Source organism: Bombus bifarius, unplaced genomic scaffold, assembly GCF_011952205.1.
Source record: "Bombus bifarius isolate JDL3187 unplaced genomic scaffold, Bbif_JDL3187 scf7180000008515, whole genome shotgun sequence".
NCBI classification, from domain to species: domain Eukaryota; kingdom Metazoa; phylum Arthropoda; class Insecta; order Hymenoptera; family Apidae; genus Bombus; species Bombus bifarius.
Genome location: NW_022884701.1, coordinates 217,178 through 240,794, shown reverse-complemented (window position 1 = coordinate 240,794; position 23,617 = coordinate 217,178). Strand labels below are relative to the sequence as shown.

The window sequence follows — 23,617 nt, the reverse complement described above, 5'->3', positions numbered from 1 at the left end:
AACGCTATGAAATGAAACACTGGTGTCTCATTGACTGAAATCAGCTGACTATGGAGAGAGATGGACCGTTACCTCTGTTTTCCAATGTTCCCTCCCCTTTCCTGTATCGATGGATTTTTCGTTTTATATTTTTCTTCCTAGATTTTATGTAAAAACTTTATCATGTTCAACTATTTTTATAGTTTTTTTGCAACCTTTTTCTTTTTTATTTTTTTTTAATTTTTTTTTATGAACGCGAGCATCTTCATTTCTCTTTTTCTATAACGAATGAAATAATACAAAAAGTTAAGGAATGAAATTAAATAATTATATCCTCCTATGCTTTTCTGAATGTTACTTTTTGAAAGATATTTAAGGCAAAAATTCTTTTATTCATCGTTAATTTTAAAACGTATAAGATATTGGTGAAAATTATTTTTATTATAATATTACTATATAGGTGTTTGAATGCATATGTATGAAAGAATATGATTTTTTGGAAGAAATGATCGTATGATAAATTATGATGTATGATGTATTCCTTTTATTGTGTTTCTTTCTTAAATGCACATGCAAATTGCTCTTTAAACCGAATCGAAGTATGAAGCAATTATATCTTTATTCTTGTCTTTAACAATTTAAATTATTTGTTATGTATTTTTCATGTTTCAAACAAAACAATTGTTTTTCGACAAACAATTCGCTCTTCTTAAATATCGTTTAAAAGTTAATCGTTTAATCATGGTTTTTTAAAAGTCAATGTAATCGATGCAAGATATTTTTAAAATGTTTACTAGCCTGAATGTGTCTATGTTCATAGTAATTTCTGTATATAGTTTACTAATAAGTTCAGGTATGTGGAGATTGGTTGATCTGTCATTCGGATTGTCTGATAATTTGCTAAAAATTAATCAAGGATTATATTTTCTGTTCCTACAGATAACAAAGAAATTTTCTTTTGTCATTTGAAAGATGGCACTAACCAATATCTTACTTCTTAGTCAAATATCTGGATATGTCGTAGCTCTTGTTTTATCACTTTGTATCATCATACCAATGAGTTTGCATGAAGACGAATTTAGGTAGTTGTCATTCTAAATAAAACCGAGTCTCGATATAACAAATATTATTAGAATGTATATACATGGAAATAGATATGTTATGCACTGATTAACATTTGTTTACAGAGGACATTGTCTGTTGTTCTCAACAGGAACTTGGCAAGAATCAGATGGTCAGTTTGTAGTAAATTGGGCCTCACAAGCGTACTGTAATTATACGATATTTGTTGGTTTGATGTTGTTGTTAACATCTGCGGTTCAAATTTATCGGCTTTCCCTGCTTATGTACCGTGGAGAAGACAGTTCGTTCCTATCTGCATTCATAGATGTTGTCAGTTCAATATTCCTTACAACAATCACTTTAATCGCCGCAATTATTATTACGCTTGGATTTATGACTTGGTGTCAATGTATGACCAAAAGATTTCCATCTTGCGAATTGGCAGCTGGAAATGACATTGACAAAGCTGATGGTATAGACACAACTGGTTTTCATATTGAATTAGCTGCAGTCCAATTTGGTACATGGACCAGTTTATCTATTTGGGTTGGCCTGTCAGTATTCGCAGTACTAAAATTATTACGATATCATCAATTAGAAAATATGAAGGTTTCAATGTATAGAGAAAGACAAAGATTGATAGAAGCTGCCAGAAGTAACGAAATACAAGAATCAACTTAAAAATTTTGATTGTCTAAAATTCTTAAAATGGTGGTATTTTTTTGTTCTATTATTCTTACTTTTCAGAGAAATATTTATACCCTATGAAATCAGTTTTCCAAACGCACACTTTGTTGTAATCAATATAATCATAAACATTTAATGTGATCCAAGATGATTTATTTAATCTATTAAGGAGTTGAAAAACTGTATTTACAGAAGTAAGAAGTTATAATGTTGAAATGAATATGGCTTTTACTTAAAAGATATAATTTATTAGCTATATCTTTGTGTTTATACATATCAAGACTGTATAAAATTGCAATTTATGCTATAAATTAGGATCTAGGTTCAGTATCTTTAATTTAACTGATAGTATTTTAGTTTTTTTTATTGTGTATTATATTTCTGCCCAATTGTATATACAGTATGTAAAAATCATATAAATTGCATTAAAATATATTATTGAGAAATATATTACATAAAGAACATGTAATATACAATTGGTGATATTTGTAAGTATAGATATACACAATTATATTCCATGGACGTATGTATGTAAATTAAGAGTTCCATGTTATAAATAAGCATACATAAATGTAATAAGAACTATATTTTGTAAATATAAATGTTATATATATTCTCGTAATATATCAGAATTATAATAATATATTGATATTTATTATATGAAAGAGGCCAAACAAATAAATACCAGGTTATTAAAAAAACAGAAATTTGTTAAATAGAAACATATTAGGTTAAAATTACTCTACATATTCCAAGTACATTCCTACGGCTTCCCACGGGACACTTTCTTAAAGGTGGATCAATAATTATGAATGGTGCAATATCTGTTGACATACATTCTAAGTCAAATGTAGTTTCATTCACTCCTATTACTCCATTAGGGGCACAAGGACCACCTGTAGTTCTTAGAGGATAACATGTATTATTATATTGTACTAAGCCGTCTTCCAGGCAAGGATTTTTCACACACTTTGGTATAACTTCATCCTTAGGAAGTACAACATAATTCTGTGGTGCACAAGGTCCTTGTCTATATGCTTCATGACAACTATCATTCAATGGAAAATATAGAAATCTAGGTCTACAATCGCATACCCATGTACTTTTACTTCCAGCTCCAGGATAAAGAAGCATGCCTTTGGGACATATATTTGGTGCAGCCACTGGAATACGTTCTGTTATCTAAAACAAAAAGAAAAACATTGTCTGATGTCGTTATATCATATGATTAGTTGTCTCCTTCCTTATGCCCCTTAATTATAATTACCGCCGCATTGCCGCTCACGTGAGATATCTCTTCATTATTTGGAAATACAATATCCTGACAGGATATTATATAATTGCGTATTACTAATGTGATACCAAAAACTATCCACTTCATTCTCTATGTACAATATAATAAGATCTTCATATAAAATTGGAAGAAGTATTTGGCCTTCTTGAAAGTCGTAAATTATTTAGACTTTTTTTAGAACATAGACGTGATCGAGTAAATCTCAATTATAAAAAAAAGGTAATAAAAAGATGCTGATACTTTGTAGTACACCATACCCATGAATGATCTGAAATAACCCTGGAGTGAGTGGAGATTTCAAGGGCAAGTATAGTTAAATACAATAAGAAAGTTAAAATCAATGACCAATCAACATTAAGCATTTATTGGTAATTCAAGCTTCACTCCCACTACTTTTCAGTGTACAATTCTATGTTCTTTCTCTAATACAGATAAAATGTATGAACTTTGAATATAAAAGTTATTAACTCAAAACATCATATTTTTCTGTATTTTATGTTTATTAAGTGCTTCATCACATTCATAACTGATTAACTTCATTCTGCTTTCATATATGGATCATATATTCTTCTAATATTATTTCCACTTGGTAAAAAGGAACTTTCATTAAATTCTGGACAAGATTTAAACTCCATATAAAGATCAATCATTTGATCGATATTCAATTCCTTAAACTGAGTAAATATATTATAATTTTTTTTTATTAATCTTTCACCAAAACCTGGTATTACTCTCCTAAAACATTTGTATTAATAAAAATATTTACATATTAATACATTTTAAAAACATTCTGAATAAATGTTACTTCTATACAGTTATACTCACTCCAGTGTTGGTATTACCGCCGATGATGACTTATATAAATACTGTCGAACAAAATGCCAAAAATATATCAGGTGTTCCCTTCCACCAAATAATGATAAAATATTTGATTTTGGTTCTAATTTAACAACAAATAATACTTGATTATCATCCTTGGATCCAAACTTACTAGTCTTTGATTTTCTGATTTGTTGCCATGGTAGAAACCCTTTTCTATCTAATTTTCCAAACATTGTAAAATTAAATAGTATTTTAAACATAATTTGTGGAGCTAAATGTCTTTTATTGCAGCACATGTATCTCTAAAAAGACGACAAATTAACAATTATAGCAATTTCATTTGAATAAAAGTGTTACAAAATGTTTTGACATGTATATAGAAAAAAGTCTAAACTAATAGCACTAACATTCCATATAGATGGTGATACTGCAAGATAAAAAATTGTTCTTCCATGCATCATGAAGCCTGTTTGAAATATTACACTTATTGTTAAGTGTCTTATAAATGAAGGTTTAGTTACTGTTCCAATTATTTGCATACAACTTTTATCTTCCCATTCTCTTCTTGGTACATTATCATATAGTTTACATAAGTCCATATTAGGGCTATTAGATGCACTACATGACCTATTTAAATTTAACATTTTGGGCATCTTAAGAAGATTCCCTTGTGTTATTTTAATTCGATTAGGAAAGATTGCTTTTAAACTTTGTAGTTCCTGATAAAATGCACCATGACTTTCATACAAATGTATAAATGATACACCAGCTTCTAACAACCTTCTTGTTAATAAACCATAGCCAGGATTTAATTCAATCACATAAGACATATTTTCTAATAAATCATCTTTAATCAATGTACTAAACTCATTGCTTACATTATCATTTACTAAATATGGATCCATCATATTTACATTACATGACAAATAATTTTTTATAACTTTCTCCCTAAATATTGGATTCATATCATTTAAATATTTGGAAAGTGGTGCAGGAATTCCATTAATCTTATCATTTTTTGTATGTAAATAGTTTGAGTTGTCTTTGTACTGTGGTAATTGCATAAGACTTAAACGCTTTCTTGTCAAAGAATGAGTGACATCATTATGCAATTTCCTAACTTGTACTATACATGAAATCGATAATGTTATTAATTTATGATATAACATTGTTTTTATTCCTTTGGACAGTAATAACTGTTATATTGCGAAGGGCATTTTTGAGGTTAGGCCCATATATCACAGTTTGATATAGAAACCAAACAGAAAGTATAAAAGAAATCTCACTTTATCACATTTTCTAATTGTTATTTTGAAAATCTAGTTATGAAATGTCATTTTTCCCTTTCTCTTGCTATAATTGAACATCTGTTAATACTGGGATCTGTATATATACATAAAGAGTAGATTGAACGATAGAATGCGAGACTTTGAGTGGCTTTGGTATAAAATGATCTGTGATATTAAAAAATGATACTAATTTTTTATAACATCTTTATGATATGCTTAAAGAAAAATAATATTGAAAAATTATAGGTATCCGTTGTAATTGATATCATAATTAAATGTTTGTACAATGTTATTATACGGGTAGTTATCTGCTTTGTTATAATATTGTACATTGCTGTTTTAATTGAGCTGATATTACGAATTTAGTAAGTATTTTAACTTTTCTTTCTATATTTATTTCTTTTCACGAATAAATTATTTTTCGTTGTTTATATTTTTTTATAACTTGAAAATAATAATATGTAGATATATTTAGAATAATTATATTACATATATTCACAATCAGTGCTAATTTATTAATGGGTTTATCAATGAAACAAAGGAAATTGTTTAATAAATGATTTCCATCTTGCAACGCATATTTAAATTTCTGATACTTTGATTTGAAGTAAATAAAATTAAATAGTTCTAAAAGTCTTTAGTTGATTGTTTTCACAAATCATATACAATGTGACCTACATATATTAAAAATTTTTGGTGGAAATAATTTTTCGTAATATTATAATGTCAGTGAAGGGGGGGGGGGGAGGAGGAGGAGGAGGAGGAGAAATAAAGATTCTGATACTGAAAGATACTGAAATAAAGATTATATTTCACTTTATACATATGTTAAAGCTTCCGTTGTATAAAAAAATACGTATGAAGAATTTTGTTATTTAATTTACTGCTACTATATTAAAGAATTAGTACGTAACTTTGGTAAGAATCTAATGTGTGTTTTGCCCAATATAACCTTGAGAGTTAACATTACTTTCTAAGCTTTTTGTTTAATTTTCTTATAGCTTGTGATCCGGATACTGGACGCAATCATATGTATAGTATATATTTGAAGCATTACCAATAAGAGATTCAGTTTCTTTTAAGAAGAGAAGTGTGAATATTTTATTAATATTAAGAGAAACAGTTGTAAAATGGCACAAAGTGCTTGTTTATTATCTCGAATAGTGGCTTCTTCTATAACTGCTACAGTAAGAGCAGGTAAAATTATAAGAGATGTTATGGCTCATGGAGGTCTAAATATAGTAGAGAAAGGCAAGGATGATTTACAAACTGAAGCTGATCGTTGTGCTCAAAGGTGTATTATTGCTTCATTAAGCCAGCAATTTCCAAATATTACCATTATTGGTGAAGAAGGAGCATCAAACTGTGAAGTACCGTCTGATTGGATTGTAACAGATGTGGATCAAGAAGTACTGAAATTAAAGTTACCAGCCTATCTGGAAGATATTGATCCTAAAGATGTGTGTATTTGGGTAGATCCATTGGATGGTATATATGTATATTGTTTGTTTCAGTCATCTTATGTTATCATAGTTTATTTGCCAAATATGTATATGGAATTGAACTAATATTTTTAGGAACGTCAGAGTATGCACAAGGTCTTGTGGAACATGTTACAGTACTAGTAGGAGTGGCAGTTGGACATAGAGCAGTTGGAGGTATAATTCATCAGCCGTATTATAAAAATACAGAAAATGAAATACTAGGACGCACTCTCTGGGGTATTAATGGTGTAGGATTTGGTGGGTTTGCACCAACTCCTCCACCAGAAGGAAAAAGAATAATTACAACTACAAGGTATAATTGGATTTTAAAATGGTTAAGATTGCTGTCGTTTTAAACAGAAAATTACAAACATGTTACATTCTTTCAGTTCACATTCAAATAGCAATGTTCAAGCAGCTATAAATGCTTTGTCTCCTGATGAAGTTTTACGAGTTGGTGGTGCAGGGTATAAGGTAATATAATTAGTGTAGTTATTATCTTTTAGTTATTTAGTAGTATTTTATATGTATGATATATACAATATATATGATATATACATTCAACAGGTGATACTTTTAATGGAAGGCAAGGCTCATGCTTATGTGTTCGCTAGTAAAGGTTGCAAAAGGTGGGATACTTGTGCCCCTGAAGCTATTCTTTATGCAGTTGGTGGTACACTAACTGACTTTTATGGAGAGCAGTATTCCTATAATGCAGAAACAGCATATTCAAATGACAAAGGTGTGTTAGCTACTGCCCCTGGTCAAACTCATCAATGGTATTTAAATCACATACCATACGAAATAAAGCAAAAATTAGGACAGTAATGTCTATAACTTTATAGAAAATGTTTTAATATATATTTAAATGGGATATTAAAAGATTCTGAGAATATGGCTAGAATAGAAAATTTCAACCTTTTTCTTTTTGCATTTCAAACTTTTTATAATTTAGTAAGAAGTAAATTAAAAATATGTTCTGATACAAGTTCACCAAATATCTATAGCTATAGCATCTTTTAAGCCTCTTTGGAACAAATGTAAATATAAAGGGAGAATATATTTAAATTGGAAATGTCTCATTCTTTTTGTCAATTTTTTACAATTTTGATTTGAGTGTATCGTGCAGGATTCGTCGTAAGATTTTTCCCGATGCAGTTCGTGGAATATTTTCAATGAATTTAACACCACCTCGAAGTCGTTTATGGCTTGATACACGTTCTGAAACATTTTCTATTAATTAGATATGAAACAGCTAATTCAAAAATTAGCATGTTAGTTAAACAATTTACCATTTACGAATTTAATAATATCTTCTGCTGTTATATTAGATCCTTCTTGCTTAACAACAAAAGCAGCCGGTAGTTCGCCTGCTTCTTCATGCGGTAGTCCAATAACCGCCGCGTCTTTAATTTCAGGGCAGGTTAATAATATTGCTTCTAATTCAGCTGGTGGAACTTGAAATCCCTTGTATTTAATAAGTTCTTTCATACGATCTACTATATAGAAATAGCCCTGTTCGTCGTAATATCCTACATCTCCTGAGTGCAACCAACCATCTTTATCGATTGTTGCCGCGGTAGCTTGTTCATTATCGCAGTACCCTTTCATTATTATATCTCCTTTGAAACATAACTCTCCTACATTGTTTGGTCCTAGGGGTTTACTTGATTCATCTCCATCAATTGGTATTACTTTAGCTACATGTTAAAAAAAGATATCAGAAACAAATTTGTAAAACATAACTTTTTAGTTTTTACCTGATACTCCTGGAACTAACGTTCCTACACTTGTATATTTTGTATTATTATCAGGTGAATTCATCACTGCCAAAGTAGTTTCTGTTAATCCATATCCTTGTTTTATTATTGGCATATTTAATCTCTTTACGACCATCTTTGCAATTTCCTCAGATAAAGGCGCAGCACCACACCTAATTAAGTGAAAGATACGAATTCTCGATTTTTGATAAAATAAAACATCATTTTCTAGTGGGATATGCTAAATAATTGAACTCACCAAATCTCTTTAATGCTAGATAAATTATATTTATCTACAATAGGATGTTTCGCTAAAAACACCATAAGTGGTGGCACAACAGTTATGTGCTCGATTTTGTACTTTTCTATGGCATGCAAGAATAGTTTCTCTTCGAAACGTGGAAGAATTACGTTTTTATTTCCAAAAACGAGTGCTACCAGCATCACGGAAAAGGAATACACATGGAAGAATGGTAATAAAGCTAAACCTGTTGTATTGGTATTTACAATATTAGGCGATGCAACTGCAAGATTTTTTATCACAGACAAAAAGTTTTTGTCTGTTAACATTACTCCTTTTGGCAATCCTGTAGTGCCACTAGAGCATGAAATAACTGTCACATGATCATTAACATCTACAGAACAGGCATGGAAGTTGTTGTCAATAATTATGTTTGATGTTAGAGTTTTAATACTTGGTAATTTACTGTTAATGGCTTCTGTTAACATTATAAGCTTTGGTAACCAGAATAACTGAGGAATAACTTTGTATATGTTCTTTGCTCCGATTGCTGATACAAAAATGTATTTTGGTTTTGATATATTTAATGCATGTTTTAATTCTCTTTCTGTATAAAGTGGATTTAATGGGCAGACAGTAATACCTAAGTAAAACGCAGCACATACAACTGGACAAAATTCTAGATTGTTTTCACTACATATAGCTATTCGATCATCTTTTTTTAGCCCTTCTCTATTAAAGGCAATTGCCAATTTCCGACTAATGTCTAAAATATCTTTAAAAGTTTGTGATTTTCCTGTATAAGCATTTATCTGAAAAAATTTGTATTTTCAGTTAATATGAAGCAAATGTATTATTCCTAAATGGTTTTTAACGTAATAAAAGATGATTTACCTGTGCTACCCAAGAACCACGAATACTTAATTGATTTAATATCAATTGTCCTAATGTTATATTCTTGAATTCCAAATCGGGCAATGGCGGTCCATGTAAAATATTTTTTTCTTGCATATTGAGAAAACCTTTTTGCATGTTTTATAACGTGCTGAAAAAATAATTGTCTTTTATTTAGTAAAATGAAGATTAGTAAGGTATGGAAATAAGCATCTTATTTGAATATTTATGCCACAGGCTAATTAAAGAGTATCTACCTAATCATGCAAACAAAGAAACTATAATTTTCGATTAGATTAAATTGAATATTTTTTTGTAGGTAATATGATTACATTTATTTACATTGAATATACTTCTAATGGTAGATACAAAAAATTGAAATATTCAATAACGCCCTATTATGTTCGTTTACCTACGATTATATGTATATGTTTTTTCCACACTTACTACCGGTATATAAAGCAATCTTAAGAGCTAAAATATAGGGAGTGGTAAAGTAAAATAATTATATATTTAATTTTCATATTAATCAGTCAGCATTTTTTCTTAGAAAAATTTATATTTGTAAATATAGCATTGATAAATTTATTTAAAATGCTATACAAACCCCAATCCCTTTATTTTTAATGCCTTTTTCTTATTATTATTTACAATTTAACGTTGTCAATTTTATGACGTATATACACTGCCGAAGATGGCAGCACGTACTGCGAGATTGAATGTAGTGAAGATTGTATATATGTATATACTGATAGAGTTTAGGGTTTCGTAAATCTATGTTATAGGTTAAATATGGGTGAACAGTGAAAACAGTTCTGCTCGTTTAATTTATATACAAATTTTTGGAAAACGATTAAAGAAAGACGTGTGCCGTGTACGGAAACACGACGATTGATACCAAAATATGGGTGTACCAGCATTTTTTCGATGGTTGAGTCGGAAGTATCCTTCTATAATAGTAGAATGTATCGAGCAAAAGGTAGGTTAGATTGTCTATTTTTGTGAAGAATATTCCCCTTGTAATACACAAAAGTAGATGTAAAACTTGTATTTTTATTGTGACTTTATAGCCGATAACTACGAATGGTGTACGGGTACCTGTGAATTCGGCAGATCCTAATCCAAACGGAATAGAATTTGACAACTTGTATCTTGACATGAATGGTATCATACATCCTTGTACTCATCCAGAAGATAAGTAAGTATTTTTGGTATAGTAATTATTAGTTTACAAGATGATTAAGCAAACATCATATAATATCTTTATAGGCCAGCGCCAAAAAATGAGGAAGAAATGATGGAAGCCATTTTTGAATGCATTGATCGCTTATTTCGTATTGTGAGACCAAGAAAATTACTTTACATGGCAATTGATGGAGTTGTAAGCGTTTATATGAAACTGTTAAAGAATTTGCGCATGTACAATTATTATATTCACGTTGATTATGTCTATAGGCACCCAGAGCAAAAATGAACCAACAGAGATCAAGACGATTTAGAGCTTCAAAAGAAGCAAGTGAAAAAGTTAACGAAATAAAGAGAATACGTTCTGAATTAACTCTCAAAGGGGCGTCCTTGCCCCCAGAAAAACCAAAAGAAGATCATTTTGATAGTAATTGTATTACACCGGTTTGTATAACATTTTTTTGATATATTAAATCTCATATACGAAGAATAATTTTTGGATATAATTAAATTACAGGGCACACCATTTATGGCAAGATTGTCACAGTGTTTGCATTACTACATACACGATCGTTTAAACAATGATCCTGGTTGGAGAAATATAAAAGTAATTTTAAGCGATGCGAATGTACCAGGTGAAGGAGAACATAAAATAATGGATTTTATACGTAAACAAAGAGGTAAGTAAACAATTAAATATTTAAAATATCATTGTATTATATGGAACATTAAATGTAAAATATTTTTTTTTATGTAACAGCACAACCGGATCATGATCCCAACACACAACACGTTTTATGTGGAGCCGATGCTGATTTAATTATGTTAGGACTTGCAACGCACGAACCTAATTTTACTATTATTCGTGAAGAATTTAAGCCAAATAAGCCGAAACCATGCGATATATGTGGTCAATTAGGACATGAAATGCAGGAGTGTACAGGTGCAGAGGTTAATCAAGGAGACGAAACAAATACTTTTGGATCCGAATGCCAGTATATATTTGTGCGGTTAAATGTCCTCAGAGAATACTTAGAAAGAGAGTTGCAAATGCCTAATCTACCGTTTAAATACGATTTCGAGCGAGTTATCGATGATTGGGTGTTCATGTGTTTCTTCGTAGGAAACGATTTTCTTCCGCATCTTCCATCTTTGGAGATTAGAGAAGGGGCAATTGATAGACTCGTTAATTTGTATAAAAAAGCTGTATATAAAACAGGAGTACGTAATACATGTTAAAGACAAAAATATCTGATCAGCTGTTCATATGTACAGTAAACAAAGCGAGAAGCATTCAATAATAACACTTGATTACAGGGATTTTTGACAGATAGTGGAGATGTAAATTTGGACAGAGTTCAACTTATAATGTCCGAGCTGGGCGATGTCGAAGACGAAATTTTCAAGAGAAGACAACAGAATGAATTAGCCTTCAAGCAACGTGAAAAAGATAAAAAGAAACTATTGCTGGGAATCGGTAATAATAAACCAAAGTGGATTCCTACGGGACAATTTGCACCAACTGTATGTTTTAACTTGCAGTTAGTAAAGATTTATCTTAATAGTACCGTTTAATATATATAATTTTTATTACAGCGTATTGGTGAACATGTGAGTCCAGTACAAAACGCACGTTACGAAGCTTATCAGATGCGTGTTTGTGGTCAAAATTATCATACAAGTGCAAAAAGAAGTTCTCAGGAGATGTTAGAAAGTATGATGCGTCCTGAGGTACGTTCTAGATCTCTATTTTTATTCGTGCATAGTATGTTCGTAAATATATCGACTGCTCGTAGAATTCAACTAATCAAGTAACGAAACGTAAAAGAGAGTCAACTGAAGATGACTCGGACGACGATCAAGTACACGATGAAGTTAGATTGTGGGAGGATGGCTTTAAAGATCGTTATTACGAATCGAAATTCGATGTGTCTCCTGATAATTTAGCATTCAGGTAAGATAAGTTATACGATGAAATATATCACGTAGATTCTGAATTGTAATAAATTTTATTTAATCACATACAGGAATAACGTAGCGTTGCAGTATGTGCGCGGTTTATGTTGGGTTTTACGATATTACTATCAGGGTTGTGCTTCATGGAAATGGTATTTTCCGTATCATTACGCGCCATTCGCTAGCGATTTCATCAATATCGGTGGTCTTTCTACCGAATTTGAGAAAGGAACTACACCAGTAAGTACTTTGAGATTGAATCGATCATTGCAAAGAATGTATTTACCTTGTTTTGGATGTTTTAGTTCCGTCCATTAGAGCAATTGATGGGTGTATTTCCAGCAGCTAGCAGTAAACATATCCCTGCGCCGTGGGCAAAATTAATGATCAATCCAGTAGGTTGAAATTCGTTATATGTAAATTATATGACATATAATTTCCGATACTTATCAAATTTTTTATATTAACTTGCATTAGAGATCGCCGATTATCGACTTCTATCCGGAAGATTTTAAGATCGATTTAAACGGTAAAAAATTTGCTTGGCAAGGAATAGCTCTACTTCCTTTTGTGGACGAGAAACGATTGTTCAAGGCATTGGAGCCTTATTACGATTGCTTAACAGAAGCAGAAAGTACGACGTCTATTTCAGTAAATAACAAGATTTAAGTATATGATTTCTTTAAAGTTCGTAATTTAATATCGATATTAATGTTTTTAGAGAAACGAAACGTTCAAGGAGACAATCGGCTATACGTAGGACTTGGCAATAGTGGTTATAATTTTATAAAGGGACTTTATACGAATCACGTACTATTCGACGCAGAAACTCAAATATGCATAGACAATATGCGAGGTATGGTTTTATTAGCAGACGATTGCGTCGGAGATGGGGCTACTTTACCTTCACCCATAAACGGTCTACCAGTCAGGAATAACAAAGTATATTGGTACGTATGAAATACACTAAATCTTAAAATAAAAATACTTGTTTCATCTTAAATCGGAAGTACAATTTTCATCTTTTTTCTGTTATAGTGCCAGATTCAGGGATCCAAAATATAGTAGTAGTTTCATTTTCCCTGCGAGGAAGTTGAAGGGTGTCAGAGAGCCACCGAGAGTTTTGAAACCTCAAGACTTTGATCAAATGAATCGTAATACTGGAAACACTTGGAAACCACAAATTGGTTTCACTCCTTCCACACAAGTAGCTACATTGAACGATGCAGGTCGAAGAATACTTAGGTAGGTTACAATAATATCTTTATAGTATTTGTAGTATTTAATCAATTTAGCACGAACATATAAACACAGGTATTTCTTTTTGTACGTAGACATTACACGAACCACAATGGAGTGCCACCACCGTACAATCCCGTATCGATACCACAGTCGCTATATCCAGCACATCACGGTAAGTTACAATTTTAGATATATTAAATTAATTGATCGATGTTGAGATATCTGTTGATATTCAAAGGACAATTAAGAATTAAGAAACAAAGTAGAAAGGAACACGAATCTGATTTATATTAGAAAACAAAGTGGTCACCGCGCGTTAAGTCCTATGCTCAATGTGAGTCACAACCCTTGATCTTTCAAACAATACCGTGCTTATTAGAACCAAATTGGAGCGCACGCGACTCTTTCACCAACAACACAATTCTTCGTTGAATAAAAACCACGTACGGGTGGTATTCATTGTTTTCTGCGCCCTATCAGAAGTCGCGGCGACACCCCATCTCGTCATTTGTGTACGTGTTTCGTGTTCTATGCGTCGATCGATTAAAATTGTCTCAGGACAAGTCTTTTGTTCGTCGATCTGACGAGTTTTTTCTTTCATAATGTTATATTAATTATAATCGAACAAAGCCATAAATTAGCTAGTACCTCGAGTAAGGACTTGATTCATAAGGATGAATTATAGAAAGCCGACTCGCATAATAATCTCCATCTAATAATTTGGACCTTGGAACTGATTATAATCGAATAATCGCCAGCTGAACGAAAGTTAACGTTCATCAACATTTTTTCCTCGAATAAATGAAAAGCTAAATCCACAGAACCAATGTCTGCTCCTATATCCTTGCTTCATCGTACTTTGCTTTTTTCGTTCTATATAGATGGCGAGGGAAATCATGTTCTGTCCTCGTCATCCTCGATTCACCGCCATCTCTATGCTGGCTACATGAAACTCGTTAAAGTCACCGAGAACTGTCCCCGAAAATTGGGAACCGATTAGGGCCGTCCCAATTAAGGGTCGACCACCGACAGTCGTTAACGACCTTTGACTTCGTAGCCACGCAAGATTTTTCCATCTAAAATCCAGCTGACAAACTAGCGAGACGGGCAGGAGAATTGATTCTCCGTTTGCTTCGAGTTAGTTGCTGCTCCTTGGCTGCATGTAGAATGGAAAGAGAGAGAAAGGTGGGCGAAGAGGGGCGTGAGGATGGGAAATCGGGGGTCAGAGGCGGGAGCACTAGCGTGTAAGGGGTTTGCGAAGCCGAGGGGCTTCGGTCCCGGATTAGCTTCGAGGGTAGTTCGTCACGTAGAGCGTGACTTCGGCCGTTTCGTTGTTTGGCACGTCGAGGTGGAACCAACGGTTCCACGGTTTTCCCCCAATTATAAAACAAACGCGGTGCACTCTGTAATTATCCAATTAGTGGATGTTCCACCATCATCGCCTGCTATCACCGTCGTTGCAACCATCGTCAGATCGTCGTTGCAAACCTGCCCCCGGCTTTTCACGAATCGTCCGTTCTCTCCCCAAGCATCCGTCGATCTGTCTGGCTGAGATTACAAAGCCGAGCAAACGACTATTACTTTGTACCAGTGATTCGTTATCGTTCCTCGTTGTCGACGTCCGAGTTCCTCCCGTGGCCTGTAGCGGTACACCAGCTCGAGGAACTCGGCTCGTCGACTACGCGAACTCTAATGGGCGTGCATCTGTGTGTCGATGATCTTTACGTGTTTCGTGGGGGATTTGGAATTTTCCTTCGAATGGTATTACGGAAAATAATAAAAAGGAGACACGCAAATTATTGGTATATTATCGGTCCTCCTTTCGATCAATGAAATCAACGAAAGTCGATAAATTTTCCTTCCATTCTTCTTCCTCACCTACGATTACGCATGTGTCTCTCACGGTATAGCGAGAGTTTATTAATCTTAAAGATGAAAGTTTATTTAATTAAGAAATTGCAAATTTTTGTAATTAAAACAAGGCGCGAGAAGAATTATTCGCGAATTATGAGAACGCAGCTGGAAATACCGATTCTGGGAAGATGAATTACGATCGTTGGACGATGACAGGAGCAGGAGGCGTAATCCGATGGGTGCACACGCGACAAGAAGTAGTCGGCGCGTGACCGTAAAAACAAAACGTTGTTACACGGTGTGTGATTGATTTACCGAGGGGTGTAAACGCCAGGCACACGCGTGACCTGGTCGAACGGACCCTTCGTCCAGGAAGTCGCATTCACCGTCCACGTATGCGAGCATTCTAACGTTCTCGTTAATGCGTTTAATTCCTGCATCGAATACATTTTGCCATCGTCTACCTGAAATTGACATTTGTTCCAAGACGATCAAAGATCAAGCAGGACAGTTTCACGCTGGAGAAATCAACGTTGTTTGGATAATGTGTCGCGGAGACTCGACAAGATCGAAAATTTGAAACAACGATCTCTCGAAACGAAATATCGTATTCTGTTACGATCAGGCGAATCACCGGACCAACCATTACAGGGAGGCAGGCTATTACAGGAAGGTGTAGAAAAAGCCGCGGCTCATTTACAACTGTATTTCATGAATCTTCCTAGTACCATGGGTCAAGCACATGTTACGGAGCGAGCAAGTCGAGCAAGCCGGCTAAAGTAAAGCGAGTCAGCCAGCCAACCAAGTAGCAGCAAGCAAGCAAGCAAGCAAGCAAGCAAGAAACAAGCAAGCAAGCAAACGCTTCCTAGGGGATGAAGCTGAAAGGAGGAGTAGGAGGCGAAGGGGAAGCAGGAGGAGAGGGTTGGTCTACGTTCGTTCGTCCATATCTTCGTCCAGATGACAGGTGCAGAGGCCCCTCGTTAGACAAATTAAGCTTCGTTCTTGGCCTCCTGCCTCGATGCCATAGCGTCTACTACTCCTCTCTACGGCTTTGTCCGTCTGTCTCTATTCCATCCTCGTCTCTCCGCGTCTCCGTGTCTCTGTCGCGCGCGCGCGCGTCAGCTCGTTCGGGACTGGTTTCGAGTGGACTGCAAACACTCGTGCAGCCAGCGGTAGCAGAGCCTCGAATCGCGCAGACACCGGGCGCAAGACCAAGAAGAACCGTCCGGAATCGTGGCGCTCGCTACCACCAGCTATCCTAACGGCGATGCATAGAATTCCTTTCGAACGTTCCTGGCGAATCGACGGAAGCGAATCGTGGCAGGATCTTGTTCGTGGAAGGTTTACGAGGGACAGACGAAACGACGATTTCTTATCACGACGACGACGACGACGACGACGACGACGACGACGACGACGCAGTTGTTGCGTACGTTTTTGACGTTTTCTGAAAGTTCGAGATGTCTATCGAAGATCGAAAATTTAGTCAAAATTAAGTCACTCTGCCGGACCGTTTTCTCCTTCCTTTCTTTTTTTTCTTTTTCTAATAAATTACCTATTACTCGATTTCCACGTAAGATCACTTACACGAAAGCGAGCAAGTTTTAACCACGAGACGATCGAAATCTATCGAGAGGAACTAAAATATGTTCGTCGTTGAGCCGTCTCAACGCGACGACCATACGAAACTATCAGAGTGCGTATTTTCTGAAAGCATGCACGTTCACGGCGCATCTTCGGTCTCGATTCGCTGGTGGAAATTACCTCTCTGGGCCGCGTCCCATCCATCGGCAGCGAGGTGTGCCGCGTCTATTTACAAGCTTCTCTCTTTCTCTCCGCCTTTTCTCTGTCCCTCGCGGAAACTGGCTGCCGCTTTCACGAGATATTACCTGTAATGTCCGCTGCATCCATTACGCGTCATTATCCATCCATTAGTCGTTTTCAGATGCGTAAAACGGACGGTTCGAAAGAAGACGCTTAGACGCTGCGATGCGCGGAACGGGCCAGCCTCCTTCTTTCATTCGCCTTTCTCTTTATCTTCTGCCACGGGAATATTCCCTCGAACGTCCTTCTCGCTTATCTTGAAATTATTCCGAATATTTATTATTATTCCCATTTTATGGGAAATGGTTTACCGTAAATGTACAGAACGGTATAAGACAGCGAGAACGATAGAAACGAAATCAGGACACTCGTGAATTTTAAATAATTCGACCTTAACGAAGTTTCAACCACGTATTTCCGAAAGACCCTTAGAATAATCGAACTTTAGAAAATTCTCGATAATCTACTCTTAAAAACACGCTCGTTCGATCTCCGACAATTGACCGTAATTTAAAAAAGATAATAAAAGTAAACGATGAGAGGCGATTAGCAGACAAGCATTTAGCGACTTTACAATTGATATGTCAGCGATTACGAGCAACTCGACGGTAATTACGGGTTGGACCGGTAACGAGGACACGTGTTTTCCATGGAAAAACTTCGATCTCGAAGACGAGTCGAACAAAGCGATTCAGAAGGATGAAGTAGGAGGAGGAGGAGGAGGAGGAGGAGGACGAGGGAACAGAGGCTTCTTCTCTAAATGCTCGTTCACCCTCGCCTATTCATTCTTCACGTATGTCTACTACCTGCGATACAGCCTCCCCGCCATTAACTATAGGATCCATTCATCTTCGAGAGCATAGGTGAACTTGTCCTCGCGATCTCTTCAGACACTCGATGATGCCCGCGCTCTGGCTCTCTTTGGACTGAAACTTCAAAGCCTGCTCCTTTCTCTCAACGGAGACAGAGAAAAGGAGAAAGAGAGTAGGCAAGAAGTAGGCAAAAAGAAAAAGAAAAAAAAAATATGCGTTTTATTATCAGAAGGTTTTCTTCCTCTTCCAGTACATCTTTTACCATTCCGTCTAATTCATCGTAGATAGATTTATTTCCGTGCCTGGGAAACGGAGGCAAAAGACTGGAACGATTTGATTCGTGTGATCGGTAAAATTGAATATCTATAAAAATTGTAAGATACAAAGGAGACTAATGATAAGATTTCAAGTAAAAATTTCAAGATCACCTCCATTTTTGGATACACGCGACGACGGATTTTAATTGTTAAGCTCCTCGATTAAAAATAACGTTGAAAATTCTTTTCACAAGAGTTTCTCCAATTTGGCAAAGAATTCCGAGTGGAGTCGAGTATGTGGTTGATTGAAAATTCGTACGAACCACGGGGATAACGATACGCTCGTGCTCCCATAGCCCGGCAACAGGGACAGATACGGTCTCTGTTTTCCATGGTGTGGGACTGACGGGCGTCACTGGCAGCGCCGTGGCTAATTTCCTCGGCATTGAACCGCATTGTGCTCTAAATCGGCCTTCCCGCCTTCGAAAACCCACCCCCTTCGCAATCGCATGGACAACCTACACCGTATCTCTCTGTAGGATCGTTCAAGTTCATTTAGTTTTTTCTTATTTCTCGGTTTTCCTGTTATCGGAGAAATCGTAGGTAATTTACTCTTCGTCTCGCTCTAGATTCGTACGTCCAATAAATTATCTCCTATCCAGTTTAATAAGATTTCTCGCGAATTTGGCTTTCTATGGTAATTTCGATAATAAGCTGCAATCGTCTTATCGACTCAATTTTGCCCCATCTCTCCGACTTTCGATCGTTTACAAGAGCCTGAAGAGAAAAACGAACGACATTCGGCGTTTTATCGATTTAATAATCGTAATTACAAGAAAATGGGCAATTTCTCTCGTTCGACTCTTTACCTTAAAACATCGAGCCACGCGTCGAGTTGCGAAGGCGTCAAGTTCTCAAGATCGAACGATTCTTAATATCTCACCAGTCCAGTCAGCTCTAAACAAGCTTTGCAGCGTGTTTACAGCGATCTGCAGCCGCCGATCCCGCCTGAAATTCTAAAAGAATGACGAAGAAGAAACGAGAAAGTTTCATGGTCGAAGCGTGCACGATGCGCGAGGCCAGAAGAAAAGCGAATTAAGTCCGGCCAGAGTGGTAGATTTAATCGCGCTATTTTTTACCTCGCGGAGGAGCACGGGTGAAAAGTCGTGAATATCCGCGAGGTGTCAGCGAGCCGCGGCTCCTTCTTCACCACCGGTAAGAAATCGTGAAACGGGTTGAGGATGCGTGGAGTGGCGAACCGGAGGGGTAGGATGAGAGAGCGACTCGACGTCGAGAGGGATCCGCCCTCTCGTCAAGGGTCCAGCCAGTAGACAGTCTCACTAATTACGCCGCGCCTCATTAGCGTGGAAGCCTGGCAGTCGCTTAAGGACACGTACGACGAGTCTTCTTCGGTTTCGTCAAAGATACAGATTTCTTTTTCCCTTTTCTGCTCCTTCTTTGCTCTACCCTCCCTCTGTCTCGGTTCCTCCTCCTCGCTCTTCGTTCGTTCTTTCCTTCTTTTCTTGTTTCCTATCTCTTTGCTAACGGACGAGAGGAGAAGGCAAGTGAAAGGGGGGGGGGGGAAGGCACAGGTCCTTTACCGCGATTCTTCCTCGCTCGCTGACACTGAAATACTAAAAAAAAAAAAAAAAAAAAAAAAAAAATATTAGCAATGAGAGAAATCCTCTTGTTGCCGCGACGCAAGAGTTCGAAGAGCACGGGTGTCCGCGCAGAGATCCGCGGGGTGGAAATTGCAGTATGTACGTGGAGAAGTACGTGGTTTCTTGGGTAAAATTGGGAACGATAAGAGCGAGTGTTTTTCCTTTGTGGCGAAGATTTCGACGGTCGTCGAGGATAATTTATAGGGACTGTTGGACAGATTGCCGATACTTGGTATTTAACGAGCACGTTATTCGGATATTCACGGATAATTGGCTACTTTTAACGTCGACGATTTTTAAGGAAATTCTAAATTATCCTATTCGAATATACTTAACAGAGAAATTCGCGTAATTATATTGAAAATGATCAATTTTATACAAGTCTTTATACGCATCAGGGATTACGCAAAAAATTTCCTCGTCCTTCGATGCAATCGGAGCAATCGAAATCGTTAAGGGACACAGGAGGGGCGTTTGGGATCACTTTGATTATCAATTCTTCGCTTGACCAGCTTTGGTCCACCAGGATCGTCTGACTCGAGGCAATTCTCTCGGCGAGCGTGAAACTCTATTAGAGCCAGAAGGGCCAGCAGCTACGGTACCGTTTCGATTTGTTCCTGTGAAGGGTACGTGCGATTTCTAGTGGCTAATAGAAAGGCTGCCCTCGACTCTCTATAGTTACTGCGAGGTGGAGGAGGCAGGGGTCGATTCGTTTGGTCTTTTACTTAAAGCCAAACCGACCCTATATTCGTTTATATGATCGATATTATCGGACCATCAGTTGCCTGTTTAATCGGCCAAATGTCCGATTCGTAACTGTCCGATACTACTTAATATTTCATGCTGACACTGCGATGCTCTATGTTGCATTGCTTTCTCTGACTTTTGCAATTCCTAGCGTAACTGCGTACAAGGTAGAATATTTTTCTTTCTAGTTATCGTACCTTACGACATCTGAAATTTCGAATATATTCAGAATATTCTTTCGTAATACGTAGCGTTGCTTCTTCATTTCTGTTGCGATACATATTTGTAAAAAATGTCCAAAAAATCTGAGGCTCGTGGTACTATAGTAAATAATTTTACCACGATAGAAAGCAATTCAGAGCGAAAGCAAGAGGAAAAGATATTTTCGCAGCGTTAGATCTATTTTCCCCGAAATTCTCGTTACGTTGACTTCCGGGGCTAATTGAAGAGTCGAGGACCGACACGTCTGCTCGTATTACGTTCCCATGAGCTAACAGGGGACGAAGGTCCTCTATCGTTCGTAAGAAAAAGAACGGCCGCGAGAGAATTTTCCTTTCTTTTTCGGATCACCTGAATGGAGGAGCCTCTTTCACATAATAAAAGTAAATGATGCGCATATCCTACGTTCTCCGGCCAGCCAAAGAAAAGATACGTTGTTTTGTCGAGGGATCATCATCGATACACCTGTGCACTAACTTCTAATTTTCTTCTCTTTACTCTCAGAAATAACTCGAATGCGTGTGGTTTTATAGAAGAAAATCTTTACCTATTTTCTCCTTAATTTTTTCATCAAAGTTAATTTTTTCTTCCACTTAGAATTCATAATGTCCAATTTCTCTTTCGTAGTTTTTACGTTGCGCGCTGAAAGTAATAAAATCGTATTAATAACGAACGATAGATACTTAATAACCCTGCCATTAATAGCCAGTAGTAACTTCTAGATCCTGACGTACTAAATCGTAAATTACTCGTACCTGTATCAACGAACTTATGTACATCCGAGATCTGAAAGCAGTCGTCATACATAGAGCACGGGCTGTTTAAGTTTGGAAAAAGGGAGCAACCTTGTACTTTGACCCTTGAAGTGAAAGTGCATCGGTCGAACGTGCGTTTAAGCGACACTATCCGGCAAGAAAATTCGCGTGGCCTTCCTCGTGGGATTTCTATTCGGTCCTTTTCCTTTTCTAGCTCTCGTTCCAATTAACCTTGAGGCCACGAAGCGGCTACGAGCCTTTCGCCTCGCAGGATGCGAACGAGAGCATAAAGGGGGCAGTCGAATGAGATTAATTCAGAAATGACGACGAGTTCTTGTTGCCTCCCTGCGTACGCGCGATTATATACGACGGATGTGCACGCAGAGAGAGAGAGAGAGAGAGAGAGAGAGAGTGAGAGAGAGAGAGAGAGGCTGGACGACTCCCTGAATATATGTGTAAACACGCTTCGTAATACCCTTCTTTCTACGGTGATTTTGCTTTCATTCCTTGCTTTTTCATATCCTCCTTTTATTGCTTTTTTCATCTAGTTTCTAGTGTTTTCGTTTTAAATGTTTTTCCATATATATATTTTTTTGTGATTGTTTTCAACTGCTCTTTCTTTGCTGTGTTATATAATTAAGTAGTGTTTTTTAGACGTTCACTTCGTCCGCTCTCGTTGTTTTTTTTTATATAAAACGCAGTTTACGCGACGAACGCCTTGATTCTGGTTTATGAAAGCGTTCAATTCTCTTCATCGTCGTTTAAAGATCCTCGAAAGACGCATTCGCGACTGTTCAACTGTCATTGTTGCATCTCCATTCGTCCGTCATTTTTACTTCCTCCCTTTTTTCACGCCATGTAAATTACATTTGCGTTTCTGGGTCGCGCGATTAACCGACAGAAACGAAAATCAATCGTGGCGTGTTTGCAACGTCGAGAATTCGACGAATGAAAATGTTTTCCGCTTTTCTCTCCCGCCTTTCCCTCCCGCCTTTCCCTCGCCTGCCGACTCGCCGATATTTTTCTCTGTCCCGGAATCGGGGCTTTTCATCGTTCCTCTTTCTCTTCTCCTCTCTTGCTTTCGTTTTTTACCTTGGCACCGTTTCTTCGCGCTCGGTTGCCTCGAGAACCCGCTCTACGCGCGTTTGTAATATCAAGAAACCGCGGCGTCGGTGAAATCCTCGGTTAGTATCCTCGAGAACGTAAAGAAAAGGTGAGTCGGTCCCGAGGGTGCGGTTTTCCACCTCATTTCCGCGCGAACGCGGCGAACAACGGATTCTAAATCCGAAGGAACAGAGAAACTGCCCTTCTCTGTCTTTCCTATTGGATTTCTTCTATTGTACCTTGCTGTAGACATCGGCGAAGATCATCCGTCGAATCGGATTTTAGCAGGCGCCTTGACCGGTTTTTTAGACATTGTGCGGTTTTCTAGAGGATTCCCCAACCTCTTTTTAAAGATCTTTAATGCGGTAATTCCTATTCCTTGTCATTGTCACCGAAGATTCTCTAAAGTATAATCTCGATGATCGTTCTTTTCCAAATTTCATCCTGTATGCAACCAGCGTATTATTTGAATTCGTACGATATTAATCA

At 36.5% G+C, this 23,617-nt stretch overlaps 6 protein-coding genes across 7 annotated transcripts in view; 3 read left to right on the top strand and 3 right to left on the bottom strand.

The window, feature by feature from the left end:
* Positions 1-749: 749 nt before the first annotated feature.
* Positions 750-2,352, top strand: LOC117213160 (transmembrane protein 179). Its single transcript, XM_033458511.1, has 3 exons — positions 750-832; positions 919-1,061; positions 1,167-2,352. Exons 2-3 carry the CDS (start codon positions 952-954, stop codon positions 1,720-1,722), a joined length of 666 nt encoding a protein of 221 aa, XP_033314402.1. The 5' UTR covers positions 750-832; positions 919-951; the 3' UTR covers positions 1,723-2,352.
* On the bottom strand, positions 1,961-3,287 carry LOC117213161. Its single transcript, XM_033458512.1, has 2 exons — positions 2,996-3,287; positions 1,961-2,910 (listed from the first exon to the last, which is right to left on the bottom strand). The coding sequence occupies exons 1-2, from the start codon at positions 3,107-3,109 to the stop codon at positions 2,455-2,457; spliced, it is 570 nt and encodes a 189-aa protein (XP_033314403.1). The 5' UTR covers positions 3,110-3,287; the 3' UTR covers positions 1,961-2,454.
* A 76-nt stretch (positions 3,288-3,363) lies between these two features.
* Positions 3,364-5,202, bottom strand: LOC117213158 (dimethyladenosine transferase 2, mitochondrial). Its single transcript, XM_033458508.1, has 3 exons — positions 4,252-5,202; positions 3,848-4,146; positions 3,364-3,757 (listed from the first exon to the last, which is right to left on the bottom strand). The coding sequence occupies exons 1-3, from the start codon at positions 5,011-5,013 to the stop codon at positions 3,559-3,561; spliced, it is 1,260 nt and encodes a 419-aa protein (XP_033314399.1). The 5' UTR covers positions 5,014-5,202; the 3' UTR covers positions 3,364-3,558.
* A 172-nt stretch (positions 5,203-5,374) lies between these two features.
* Positions 5,375-7,929, top strand: LOC117213159 (3'(2'),5'-bisphosphate nucleotidase 1). Of its 2 annotated transcripts, none has more exons than XM_033458510.1 (5): positions 5,375-5,498; positions 6,135-6,621; positions 6,711-6,930; positions 7,007-7,091; positions 7,185-7,929. In XM_033458510.1, exons 2-5 carry the CDS (start codon positions 6,264-6,266, stop codon positions 7,443-7,445), a joined length of 924 nt encoding a protein of 307 aa, XP_033314401.1. In that variant the 5' UTR covers positions 5,375-5,498; positions 6,135-6,263; the 3' UTR covers positions 7,446-7,929. The 2 variants fall into 2 exon arrangements, with proteins under 2 accessions (XP_033314401.1, XP_033314400.1); XM_033458509.1 differs by lacking the exon at positions 5,375-5,498 and adding an exon at positions 5,887-6,051.
* On the bottom strand, positions 7,680-10,081 carry LOC117213157 (luciferin 4-monooxygenase). Its single transcript, XM_033458506.1, has 6 exons — positions 9,925-10,081; positions 9,513-9,663; positions 8,637-9,430; positions 8,378-8,550; positions 7,910-8,317; positions 7,680-7,838 (listed from the first exon to the last, which is right to left on the bottom strand). The coding sequence occupies exons 2-6, from the start codon at positions 9,648-9,650 to the stop codon at positions 7,717-7,719; spliced, it is 1,635 nt and encodes a 544-aa protein (XP_033314397.1). The 5' UTR covers positions 9,651-9,663; positions 9,925-10,081; the 3' UTR covers positions 7,680-7,716.
* Positions 10,082-10,259: 178 nt separating this feature from the next.
* Positions 10,260-23,617, top strand: part of LOC117213156 (5'-3' exoribonuclease 2 homolog) — a 30,311-nt gene continuing 16,953 nt past the window's right edge. The window contains exons 1-15 of the mRNA XM_033458505.1: positions 10,260-10,491; positions 10,583-10,710; positions 10,782-10,893; positions 10,968-11,141; positions 11,215-11,377; positions 11,458-11,918; positions 12,015-12,221; positions 12,294-12,428; positions 12,494-12,651; positions 12,725-12,893; positions 12,959-13,048; positions 13,131-13,287; positions 13,375-13,603; positions 13,692-13,898; positions 13,988-14,067. Of these exons, the coding sequence (XP_033314396.1) occupies positions 10,417-10,491; positions 10,583-10,710; positions 10,782-10,893; positions 10,968-11,141; positions 11,215-11,377; positions 11,458-11,918; positions 12,015-12,221; positions 12,294-12,428; positions 12,494-12,651; positions 12,725-12,893; positions 12,959-13,048; positions 13,131-13,287; positions 13,375-13,603; positions 13,692-13,898; positions 13,988-14,067 (2,545 nt within the window). The 5' untranslated portion in view covers positions 10,260-10,416. The remainder of the gene's footprint in view (positions 10,492-10,582; positions 10,711-10,781; positions 10,894-10,967; positions 11,142-11,214; positions 11,378-11,457; positions 11,919-12,014; positions 12,222-12,293; positions 12,429-12,493; positions 12,652-12,724; positions 12,894-12,958; positions 13,049-13,130; positions 13,288-13,374; positions 13,604-13,691; positions 13,899-13,987; positions 14,068-23,617) is intronic.